General features: G+C 40.7%; 1 protein-coding gene across 1 annotated transcript in view; it reads left to right on the top strand.

Annotated features, from left to right (window-relative positions):
- Nucleotides 1–208: 208 nt before the first annotated feature.
- Nucleotides 209–12,853, top strand: part of LOC311065171 (limbic system-associated membrane protein-like) — a gene marked incomplete at its 3' end in the record, with an annotated part of 292,933 nt that continues 280,288 nt past the window's right edge. The window contains exon 1 of the mRNA XM_084085388.1: nucleotides 209–381. Coding sequence (XP_083941514.1) covers nucleotides 224–381 — 158 coding nt within the window. The remainder of the gene's footprint in view (nucleotides 382–12,853) is intronic.

The following is a 12,853-nucleotide window of genomic DNA, read 5'->3' as shown; positions in this document are numbered from 1 at the left end:
ATACTTCACATGTATCCAAAGTATCTTCCTTCAGTCATTCTTAATAAGAAGCTGTTGTATGTTGCTGCTGCGTTTTGACATAATACTTCACATCTTCACATCATCAAGGACTTTTGGGACGTAACACGTTTTGAGAAGTCCGGAGTGGACCAACTATTTGATTACATTTCTCACCCTCTCTCTCTGGATCTATCGAAGTGCGCTTCTTCGCTCCTGTGTTGAAATGCAGATCGGACGGAGATCGCCGTGTTGGAGGCAACTGCAGGCTTCTTTTTTCCGACTCCTGTGTCTTATTCCCACAGGATTCCCCGTCCGGAGTGTGGATATGCAGCGAGCCACGGATAACATCACCATCCGACAGGGAGACACAGCCGTGATCAGGTAAGACTGCCTGCCACGGGTACCAACTTTACTCGGCTCTCTCCTCAGCATCCATCCTCCTTCACACACAAACTACATGTACATGCTTTCACAATGCATACAACACACTCAAAATAACACTAGCCTATAGCAGACAAAACAACATTTGGTTTTGTGCATGAGGGACTGGAGGTAGAAATGTTTAAAAACATTTACAACAGAGCTGCAACGAGATCTTTCTCGAAAGCCACGGTGGATTTTTATGAATGTACGAATCTGGGTTCTCTCTGGGGAACGCAGTGACAGAAAGAAAGTGGATGAATGTCTAATGCACGTCGTGACTGCCGAGGATACATTTGTTGATTTTTTTTTTCTCAGGAATGTTACAAAGTTCAATTAGATGCCATCACAGTTTTCATCCAAAAAGAAAAGCAAGAAAATGAAGGGTGTCACACAGTGTCCGGAGACACAGTCTGAATGGATTCATGAATGAAAGAGCATCTTAAAACTGAGGCTGTAATGGAGCGGTGAGAATACTATTCTAAATTGGTTGCCCAAAGAAAGCTTGAGCACGCTGATGCGTTCTGCTTGAGAATTCTTTGGGCACCAATATACAAACTTATTTCTTTCACCTCCGCAAATAATGATTCGTGCTCCTCCAGTCTTTTAGATATTTTGGTTTGTGTTGAGTCAGTTCTTTGTGTCAGAAAAAGCCTGTCAGCCTATTTAATCATATTGTGTAGACCTGTGGTTCTCAACCTTTTTTAGACTGAGTACCACCTCAGAAGATATTTGGCTCGCAAGTACCACCATTATGACTGATGTTTAAATACAGTAGCATAGTCCTACCAAATCCTATTCAGCTATACTGCATATGCACAGTTAACACAGGAGACACATTTATTCCCAATAAGAATATGTCATTTTCACAGTTGTGCACATTATGGTAGCACTAAAACCGGCACTTTAACTCCTGTAATTCTCACACCCACAGACAGACAGACAGAGACACACACACACACACACACACACACACACACACACACACACACACACACACACACACACACACACACACACACACACACACACACACACACACACACACACACACACACACACACACACACACACTCATAATGGATTCCATGTGGTGAACAGGTGCATGCTTCCATTCAATTACAATAATCCAATTAGTCAATTGAGTCATTGAGTGGTGAACTTTGCCAGAGATCACAGCTATTTGTTTCACTATCTATGCAGTTGGCTGTGTGGGCTGTATCCATCCCCTGAAGACATGCATTCTAACCCATTTAAGACCCGCGGACGATTCTACAAATGCCATCTAAATCAGTAGTTCTCACACTTTCAAGTCTGTTATTTTCACAGCTTTTGCTCATTTATTTACTACATTACTACATACTACAACTGTGTGTGTGTGTGTGTGTGTGTGTGTGTGTGTGTGTGTGTGTGTGTGTGTGTGTGTGTGTGTGTGTGTGTGTGTGTGTGTGTGGTTTGATCAAATTGACCTCAGAACTTTACTTCAGTCTTACTTATTGTCTGTGTTGCTTCATCAAACAGCAACTCTCAATCGAAAAAACAAAACAAAAAAACAAATACTTTTAGTAGCCTGGCTGGGAGGCACAGTTTGGCTGCCTGGTGGTAATGTGTTGAAGGCAGAGAGCCTAGATCGGATCCCATAAGCTGGTATTTGTGAAAGGCTAGCAGATATTGGTGACCTGGAGAAGTAATATACCCACGCTGGAGCCCGCTGGCGTCAGTCCCCATTAGTGGCTCTAGCCCGACACGGCAAAAAGGAAGAAAAAAAATGCTGGTGTTCAGAACAGAGCTTTGACAAGAACACAGACCGACATGCCTCATGGCTAAAATGAAACAGGAAATCTATGTTTACAGGGGGGCAGCAACAATGTCACACTGAACTCCTTCTATTCCATGTTCAGAAATGTTTGGAAAAGGTAACTGTCAAAACCAGTGGTGCAAAGTAAGTACGTACATGTACTCAAGTACTGTACTTAAATTCATTTTTGAGGTATTTTGAACTTTACTGGAGTATTTCCAATTTTCTAGTTTTACTTCTACTCCACTCCACTGCATCTCAGAGGCAAATATTATATTTTTTACTCCACTACAACTATTTTAAAACTTAAGTTACTAGTTACTTTGTAGATTTTGATTATTATTACATAACATAAATTAACCACTTCAGCCCTATTAACCACTTCAGTCCTATGTAGACTAAAATAGCTGATCTACAAGCTCACAACGTGTTGTGAGTTTCACACTGTGACGCATTGTGAGTGTGTATCGTCAATTTTGGATTTCTGCACAATGTAGCATTACTGTCCTGTTTAAATGTTACAAATGTTAGGTACAGTATAAGCCAGTAGTGAAAAGGGAAAACGTGCATTTAGGAATTAACAACTTGAGCCCTGTTTCATATAGTGAAAATAGAAGTACTCAAGAACTGTATTCTTGACTACTGGTTATGCAGGAATTCAATAGTACTCCAGTTTAATTGTGATGGAGATAAAAGAATAGAACTCCAGTATTAATTTTAAAATAGGCCAATTTGTAGGAGCTCAGGTGCAGATTAATTATTTTATCTCCATACACTGGAGTACCTACATTCCTGCATAAACGGTTGTCTTGGAGGATAAAGTTCACAGTTTAAATATTAAGCTACACTCTATAGCAATGATTGCAATGTAGTATGTAGTGTCAATGTAGTGCCTCCAACGGATGGGTTTACTTTATATGGGCACAATAAAAGAAATAAACAATGCAATTTTATACTTCAGCTACAGGAAAATTGACAATCTACAAGCTCACAACGTGTCGCACTGCGACGTCTTGTGAGCTTGTAGATCAATACATATGTAACATTGTAACTGTTACTTACTGTACGTTTGCAAATGTATTATAACCCTTATTGATGATTTTTTAGCACTTTAGATGTTTTTATTTTGTAATTTGATCAGATCTCAGAAATGGCCCTTTCAGTCCACTTTTCTCAGCTCGCTGTATCTCTGCAAGACATCAATCTATAAGCCATATTTTCAAAACTGGTGGGTCAAACTGCACAACCAATATGTCAATTTGTAGCTATGATTCCCTGCTTTCATATGAAATGAAAAAACTAAAATGTTTTTTTTTTGACTGCTTGTTTGTCGCGGTGGGTCACATTATGTCTTAGGCAATTATGCTAGAGGCTAACAATTGTATTAAAGGTATTATCTTTGGCTGTAGTATTGCTATATGCAAAAATACAAATGAATGGCATGTATCCCTTTAAGTATGAATCATCTGGAGAGGCTCAGTAACTGTTCATCTCTCAGCGTCTTTGGCGGAGCAGAGGGTCAGGAGGTTAATCTGGTTGTTTTGAAGTAATGGAGCGTATCAGATGGTCTTAAATGAACCGTTTCATGCCAATTACTCTGCACTGCTGTGAGCCAGTCAGATCATGATGTAATGTATTGTATTTATTGTGTCGCTGTTGGTAGGGCGATCTAGTTGTGTTTTTGGCATTGAACAAGGCAGGGATTGTTTACTTGTATAGCACATTTCAACAGCAAGGCAATTCAATGTGCTTTACACAAAACATCAAGCAAAGGAAACACAATTATAAAATGTATAAAATAAAAATAAGTAAGAATATAAAAACACAAATACAGTGCAGAAGAGAAAGAAAAAGAAAGAAAAAAGACTCAATACAACAAATAGAACATTTTAGGCTTTATGAAAAAAATAAAATGTGCAGGGTAGATGACAAATGACTTACAGAGACATGACTGATAATGGCCGGAACCAGTAATAGAAAATAAAGAAAATGTATACTATGGCCAAAACAGGCCATGCATTTAATAATTGCATACTTCCAAAGGTTTTCAAAAATAGTCCATCTACAAGCTCACAACATGCCGTGATGTGACACTCTGAGCTTATAGATGGCTGTTTTTGCAATTTTTCAACAGATTAATTGAAAAATAGCTAGTTATTTTCTTTGAACCTCATATTGGTTGTGAACTTAGTTTTGCTTTTCTCTAATTTGAACTGGGTTGAAACAGAACAGAAAGGAACAGAGTATGATATGAATAAGTAATTGAAACATGTTCTACAATGTAGTCCTTCAACAGTTGCATATGGCGAGGGTTCCCGAACTTTTCAGGCCGTGACCCCCCAAACTAATCATATTTGAACTGGGGACCCCCCAGCCTGACAAGCACTTGGAATTGTAGACATTACATTTACTTTGACTCGGCGCGACAGATAAATGTTGTGAAAATAGCCGATCTACAAGCTCACATCGCCTCGGACTGCGAGGCGTTGTGAGCTTGTAGATTGGCTATTTTCACACTGTCTGCCTCTTTCTTACGTAATATTTGACAATTTGGCCAATGTGGTATTAACTCATTCACTGCCGCAGTTAAAACATCTTCTTACCGTCCACCTTGCCAGCAAAAATGCCGATTTGACTGTACCTTTGAAAAATCATGGAATATTCTCCGTGACGTCCTTCCTCATGGAAGCGCGCGTTACACTCACGGGAGTTCCGATAGCGGAAAGACAATTGGCCTGCCGCGATCCTCCATTTCAGAGCTAAGGCCGTTTGAATGTGGCTTGCTTTTTGAAAAACAAGCCGAAAACAACAGAAATAAGAGAAAATGTTACTTTTATAAATCATTTAACATGGATTTTTTTTTTGTGATCACATGATTTCTGGGTGTACTACTCTTCTTCGGTGGATCTTGGATCATTCACAGGCTGCGGAGCCACCGCATTAACGGGAGAAAACGGTTCCTTTGCAACGATAGTTTAATTGCTTTTATTTCTGTGTTCTGGTTTGCACGGTGGCCTCAAGCGGAAGTGTTTGCCATGTGGGGAAGAAGCGCTGAAAACTGACAATTGCTAATTAAAGCATTACGGACACAGTGTGTGTGTGATTGCTCTACTCTGGGCTGAGCTTTGTCAATGTCTGCCTCCGCACCTTGTTTTTTTCCAGCGAAGATCGCTTTTGTCGCCTTTTTATTTGGCCCTGCAGGACCGATGTCATCGCTAATCCCGCATCTCTGTTTTTAATTTGAGTTTGAGAGATCAGGCGTGCATGTGAACGCTGCTAGGGGCTCAGACATTACACAGGAGGTGACATTGGACTATTATCTAACTGCCTGAGGATCTCCACCAGTGCACTTATTTGCATTTGTCTTAATTATTAAACGTTTAACTATTGAGCCCTGATAATTATCTTTCAGAAAGTATACAGCCGTTCCACTGTGCACACCGCCGGCACCATTAGCGTTCCACTGCACTAATGTAGGGTACACTGTTTCTTATTTTGTATTAATATTTTTTATTAGGGAATACCAAATACAATGGAAGAGGTATACAGGTACGTGTGCTCATCTAGAGTAGTATCCCTTACAGTCTCTGTATGCACGAAAATAAAACAAGACACACATAAACAAAAAGATAAATGCAAGAAAAACTAAAGAAACACCCGCAACAGCAACAACAGTGAAGTAAGTAATATTCGAGTACATGCAGATTTCAATGTGCTATACATGGGGGTACTCACAGGTAGATGTGTATGGAGGGATTGTCCACACCGTTGTCAAAAAGAAAGTAAGTAAAACCAGATTCCAAACTAAAAAAAGTGCTCCTCGGAGCACAAGTCTCCGCCAGGTCAGGTAGGTTATTGTGGCCTCCTGGTGGCGCTATAATAGGCCAATGTGAAAGGGTGTCATTTGTTCTTAGGCCTTTCACGGCAATCGGACACAGCATTCATGATTTGAGCCATTTTGTTCCTAAAATTTGTTTTGTGAAATTAGACCTGCTGGTGGCGCTATAACAGACCAATGTGAAAAGGGTGGCATTTGTTCCTCGGCCTAGTGGGAATGTGCATGCTAAATTTCCAGGGGTAACACTTTAGAATAACTATTCTAACAAACTACCAAACAAACTATCAAAACAAAAATCACACCCTGTGTGAAGGAAGCGGTGCCTTTGGGGCGGGGCGTAACTCATTTCAGTTCGTCCCTATTGGTGGTATGAGTCCACTTACCAAATGTGTACTTGGTAGCATGCTGCAAACTGGAATGATGGCTGTTTAAAGCCCAGCCAATGGGCAGACAGAGGGGGCGGGGCTTAAGTAATTACAGTTCGTCCCTATTGGTGGTTTTAGTCCATGTACAAAATGTGTACTCTGTAGCATGCTGCGAACTTGAGTTATGGCTGTAAAGGCCAGCCAATAGGAAGACAGAGGGGGCGGGGCTTCAGCAATTCATGCTCGTCCCTATTGGTGGTCTAAGTCCACATTTCAAATTTGGACTTGGTGCCATGCTGCAAACGGGAGTTGTAGCTGTTTAAAATCCCGTGCTCATCCCGTGCTCATACGGGCGGACGGACATAACAGACGCTGGGGGTCCCTGGACCCCTCTTTGATGACGTCAGCAATTCATGCCCGTCCCTATTGGTGGTCTAAGTCCACATACCAAATGTGGACTTGGTGGCATGCTGCGAACTGGAGTTATAGCTGCTTAAAATCCCGTGCTCATCCCGTGCTCATACGGGCGGAGGGACATAACATACGCTGGGGGTCCCTGGACCCCTGGTTGATAACCAGTGGTACGTGTGGGCAATGAGAGGAGAGATGGCATAGGCAGTCTCCACATCCGTGTGTGTGTGTGTGTGTGTGTGTGTTTGTATGTGTTTCTTCTTTGCCGTGCTCATCCCGGGCTCATACGGACGACGGACGGACGGACGGACATACGGACAAAGTCAAGTGTAGAGCGGTTGGCACCGCTAAAAAGCAGATCTACAAGCTCATAGCGCGGCACTTGGTGCCGCGCTATGAGCTTGAGCTATGAGCTCTTCAACTTCTGGAGATGAGCACCGCTCATCAATGTCACGTTTAACTTTGAATTGTTAATTGTTTGTTAATAACACAGAGGACACAACATTTAGGCACAGAAATAGTTGAAAGATTTGAACGTTAAGGGCATCAATAAACGTTCTGTGTAAACCCTCTAGACATGATACCCAAAGCACAAAGCACTGTCTGTGTACACAGCCCCTCACAGAGCAGTGTGCCCTAAAAGGCCAGTCCTCCTGAGTCATTTACAATGCAAGCAGAGACTTGCGGTCAAACCAGACACTCATATTGTGCATATTCAAGGTCAGGGGTCAGCAACCTGCGTCTCTGGAGCCACATATGGCTCCCTCCCTAGTGGCTCCCTGTAGATTTACAAATAATATATGGAAATTAACAATGTTTTCATCACCTCTTCATTTAAACGTATCGTTGCTGTAGTGGGCCAAACATGACATACATTCTTACGTTTTCCAATATTGTAAAACATTTCTGTTAACAAAAATGTGCGTCACACCCAGCTGCGGCACCTTTATTGGCGAGGCGCCAGACAGTTGGCTTGTGTAAACTAAGGTTGTGCGATATGCCAAAATATTCCTATTCCTATTCAGCCAAAAATCATAGATTGACGATATATTTGCGCTAGAAAAGCAAATTAATATGATAACAGCTCCCCAGTCCTTAGCTTGAGTTATACTTCGCCGTACAACGGGTAATGGGCTGGAAATAGCAGATCTACAAGAGTCAACGGCGCGTTGTGAGCTTGCAGATGTGCTATTTTCGGCGCACGACTCTGTTGTACGACGAAGTATACATTCGGCTGTAACACGTGCAGTATCGGCAGTGTCGGTTACTATAGTAACGTGACTGCGCGGCGCGCTGTCAATGAACAGAGATGAGACGACAAGACAAGACTAAATTAAATAACATGACAACGGTACTTTGAAAACCCATCACTGCACAGGATAGCGGATAAACAAGCGAAATTGAGAGCGAGGAAACATAAGAATGAGCTGACAAAATTAGAACTGGAACACTGAAGCTGATAAATAGGTTCCGCTTCTGATTGAATGAATTTGGTGTCCCACCCAAAACTTTTCTTTTGTGTTTACTAAAACATGAGGAGAACCCTATTCCTGAGTAAACACTCTATAGCAGGGGTCTTCAACAGGGGGTCCGGGACCTCCAAATCTTTGTGTATATTAGTAACTTTTTTTTCCTTTTTTTTTTTACATTAACCACTTGCGCCCTATAGCATCCCGGTTAAAAAGGGGATGTGCAATAAGTAATCAAGTCATTATTTATGTGCTGCAATTTAAATTAGGCCTGGATAAGCCTGGGTTTGAACCGGAGACCTTCTGACTGACAGGCAGACACATTCTAACACAACCTACCCCAATACAACCCCTACACAACCCCAATATAACCCCTACACAACCCCAATACTACCCCAACACAACCCCAACACAACCCCAATATAACCCCTACACAACCCCAATACTACCCCAACACAACCCCAATACAACCCCTACACAGCCCCAACACAACCCCAATATAACCCCTAATATAACCCCAATACAACCTCTACACTACACAATCCCAATACAAGCAATACAAGGGGTTGTGTAGGGGAACATTAGCTAAAAATAGCAAATCTACAAGCTCACAACGACTCGCAGCGTGAGGCCCTGCTTCATCTCTCTCTCTCAGCTAAGGGGTCCTTGGCTTAAAAAACGTTGAAGACTCCTGCTATAGCAATGATTGCTATCACAATAGAGCTTTAACTGTGAATGAAAGTAAGGCAGTGCCACTACACATGGCATGTCCTCGTCGCTTGAATGAATGTTTGCCAAGTGGGACAAATGAATGAAAGGAATCAATAAGTGAGAATCAATTCTAATTGTGTTCTGGTCTGGAAGCACAGACAGAACAAGGTCTCCATACAGGAGACCATGCAATCAACTCCTCTTAATTGTTTGGATAATAGTTCTATATGAATCAGTAGTTCAGTAAATCCAACATTTAGACAAATTAGAGACCTGGAAAATCCTGGATGACGCTTGTCGTTGTTTGCAATGATGGTACGATATGATTTTTTAAAAATGATTTTGTTATATCAAAAGTCCTTAAAAAGCCAATATTAATTACTTCCTCTGAACGAAAATGTGCTGCGTGATGTAGATACACTTTAATGACTATAAATCCCCAGTTCAAATATGATTATTTTCGGGGTACGGACTGAAAAGGTTGAGAACCACTGAACTAGTATATGACCAAAGGTCAGTAGACACTCCTTCTAATTGGTGTTTGTAATTGATTCTAAATGGTTCTATTTGTTCCAGTGAATGGAAATCTTGCTGCAACTACAGTATATTGACATTGTAATCTCTCAAGAACAGATTCTGCTCTCCGCTTGAATTTGTCGGGGGGGTTCGTCATATCGCGTACGCACTGGCCTACAAGTGGGCGTGCCTTCAGATCAGGAAGCAGGCTGCGCTTTACCCAATCAAATGTAGTGGCCGGGATTTACGTGTCTGACGATCCTTCCCCACTAGAAACAATTGTGTGGTTTCCTGTTTCAAAATGGCATTTGTCAATCCTGCATTGATTATTGTTGATGACATTTAGCGATAACTTGTTTCTATGTAAAATTGGTCTTAGATTTCCACTCAGTTATTAAAATGGTCTGTAAAGTCTTAGATTTTGATAACCGGTAATTTGACTGAGATTCACCATGATTTGCATAATAATGTTAATTTAGTTTGAAACACATAATTATCATTCACATTCATGTTGTTGAAGGCTAATAAGAGATGAAATGTAGGGGAAATGATGAAAGATGATATTAGCTGGATTTAAAAAAAAGATACATATTTTATACAATGAATTCCATCAAGCAAAATTGCTTTGAAAGAGAAGAGAGAGAAGATAGGAAGAAGGGAAGCAACCTCACTTTTCAAAACACAGTCAGGAGAGTCCAAAAACAGAATTACAAATTACACCCTCATTAGATGTTAGCATGCTTTATCTGGAACTCTGGAGTATTTGATATCATGAAAAACGATTTGTCTCAGTCCAGGATGGTCCGATCTTTGAAGTTATAATCATCAAACCATGAGTGATATCATCATCAAGAACCACTCCGACAAACCAATCAAGCAAACCTAAGGATGTACTTAAAGTAATTCTGTGTAACTTTTGCAATTAAACAATTAAACGTTATTTTTCATAATAGTCCCTCAAGCCATGCAGGCAACTATTCCACTATCTTCAAATGCTACCTGGAGTCTAACTATACGCCCCCTGGAAGCTGTGCAAAGGACATTGTCATTTACATTCAAGAAAATATCTTAAAGATCTGCTAAGCAGCAACCTAGATACGTGGCGACTAATTTGATTTCATGTACGACAAATTTACTGCAAAGACTAAACGGAAGTGTGTGTGTGTGTGTGTGTGTGTGTGTGTGTGTGTGTGTGTGTGTGTGTGTGTGTGTGTGTGTGTGTGTGTGTGTGTGTGTGTGTGTGTGTGTGTGTGTGTGTGTGTATGCACATTATAGTATGTAGGCATACTATAATTTTTTAATACCACTAAAGTGAAACAAAAAGGGAAAAAATAAGACCATTACTATAGGTCAACTATACTATAAAAATAAGGCAAAAAGGATAACACAAAAAAAGTCCTGATACACAAGCTAATCCGCACTTTTCCAAAATCTTTAAAAATGCAGATCTACAAGCTCATAGTGCGTATGAGCTTGTAGATCTGCTATTATTTGAAAAATCTTGGGAAATTTGGGCAAATCTTTGAATATATATATATAACATACATTCTTAACTCAAATCTTTGATTCTGGGGATTCTTCAAATGTCTTCTCCTAACAGTTTTTTTTTGTTTTAATATGTTGCTGTAATATCAGTGGTTCTCAAACTTTTTTCATGTCAAGTACCCCACAAATGATATGTATTTGGCCACGGACCCGCATCGCAAAATATGTTGTTCCAGGGACCCCCAGAAGCAAAGATTTGAGTTAAAAATGTACACTTAAAAAAAACAATATATATATTCAAAGATTTGCACAAATCTTCCACGATCTTTCAAAAAAATAGCAGATGTACAAGCTCAGATGTACAAGCTCAGATGTACAAGCTAGCGAGGCACTCAATGCCACGCTATGAGCTTGTATATCTGATATTTTTGAATAGCCAAAAAAATCTTAAAATGACACAGATGCGTTCCCGGTCTTAATGCGTTAAGGAAGGACAGCAGAAAGAAGTGGGCACGGAAATCTCTGGTGATATGTGGGAAGCCTGTATTAGAAATATCTACTGTAGCTCAATCCCCAATACAATGTAAAATTGTGCATAGGCTGCATTTCTCTCCTACTAAATTACATAAAGAACTGCAGGATGCTTCTCCTCTGTCTGGGAAATGCTCAATAGGTCAAGGGACTTTGTCTCAGCAGTTTGTACAATATGTCATAAACTACATCCCTTCTGCTATCATCTGTTCCACTTCCTTGACAAAGCTTTCAAGAAGGACTTTACCCCTGACCCTCTAACCGTGATATTCTGTGGTGAAGTAAAGGAAAAGCATAATGGAAATTACACAGTCATAGTATACCAGCTTGCGGCAAGCTAACCCCCTTGAAAAGTACTGTCATGACTCGAAACACCAATATGTATGTATGTATGTATGTATGTATGTATGTATGTATGTATGTATGTATGTATGTATGTATGTATGTATGTATGTATGTATGTATGTACTAGAAGGTCGGGCCGCTACGCGGCCCTCCCGTCTAGTAGCCTGGCCCGCACATCGGAGACAGAGACAGTGGAGCGTGTAGATGTTCATTGCAACACCAGTGCTTGTTTCTCGCACATGATTTGGCAACGCACAAACCGAAAGTGAAACCTAACTGCAGCATGCAAACCGAAAGCGAAACCTCACTGCAACATGCAAAGCAAAAGCGAAACCTAACATGGGCATTTTTTTGGGGGGGACAAACCCTTTTTTTGGGATAAACCCTTTTTTTGGGACAAACCGCGCATGCCAATTGTATTATAAGATGTAGGTATGTATGTATGTATGTATGTATGTATGTACATACATATACAGTCAAGAGTTAAATTAAGGTGCCTTTCACATGTAAAGCTCTCTGGTGGATTTATTCATGCACTGTTGGGCACAAACAATCCAACTTATCTAACTGTAGGCTAAACATAAGCCAAAATAACTACCAGGCTTCTAACTCCTAACTCCTTTGAACACTGTTTCAGAGACATAGTGAATTTCATTCGTATTAATCTAAATTACTTTTTGTGTAATATAATCCTGGCCTGAGCACCTCATTGCGGCTGCAGAGTGTGTAATGATCTAATAATGTAACTAGGCTATTGTATCAGACAGAGCGCTGACTACGTTGTCAGATGGGGGAGGGGTGGGGCCGGCACCAAAATAACACGAGCGCTCATAGATGTAATGGAAAAGTGGACTCCCCATTGGCTCCAAGGACAGCCAATGAGGAAACATTAACGGAAAAGTGATGACTACGTACAGCGACTGTCACAGTCTCTATTCAAAAGATTTGTATACATGTTATACAT

The sequence above is a fragment of the Gymnoscopelus microlampas genome (assembly GCF_963454915.1).
Source record: "Gymnoscopelus microlampas genome assembly, chromosome: 17".
NCBI classification, from domain to species: Eukaryota; Metazoa; Chordata; class Actinopteri; order Myctophiformes; family Myctophidae; genus Gymnoscopelus; species Gymnoscopelus microlampas.
The sequence above is the reverse complement of the archived record's forward strand: the minus strand, read 5'-3'. Positions and strand labels throughout refer to the sequence as shown.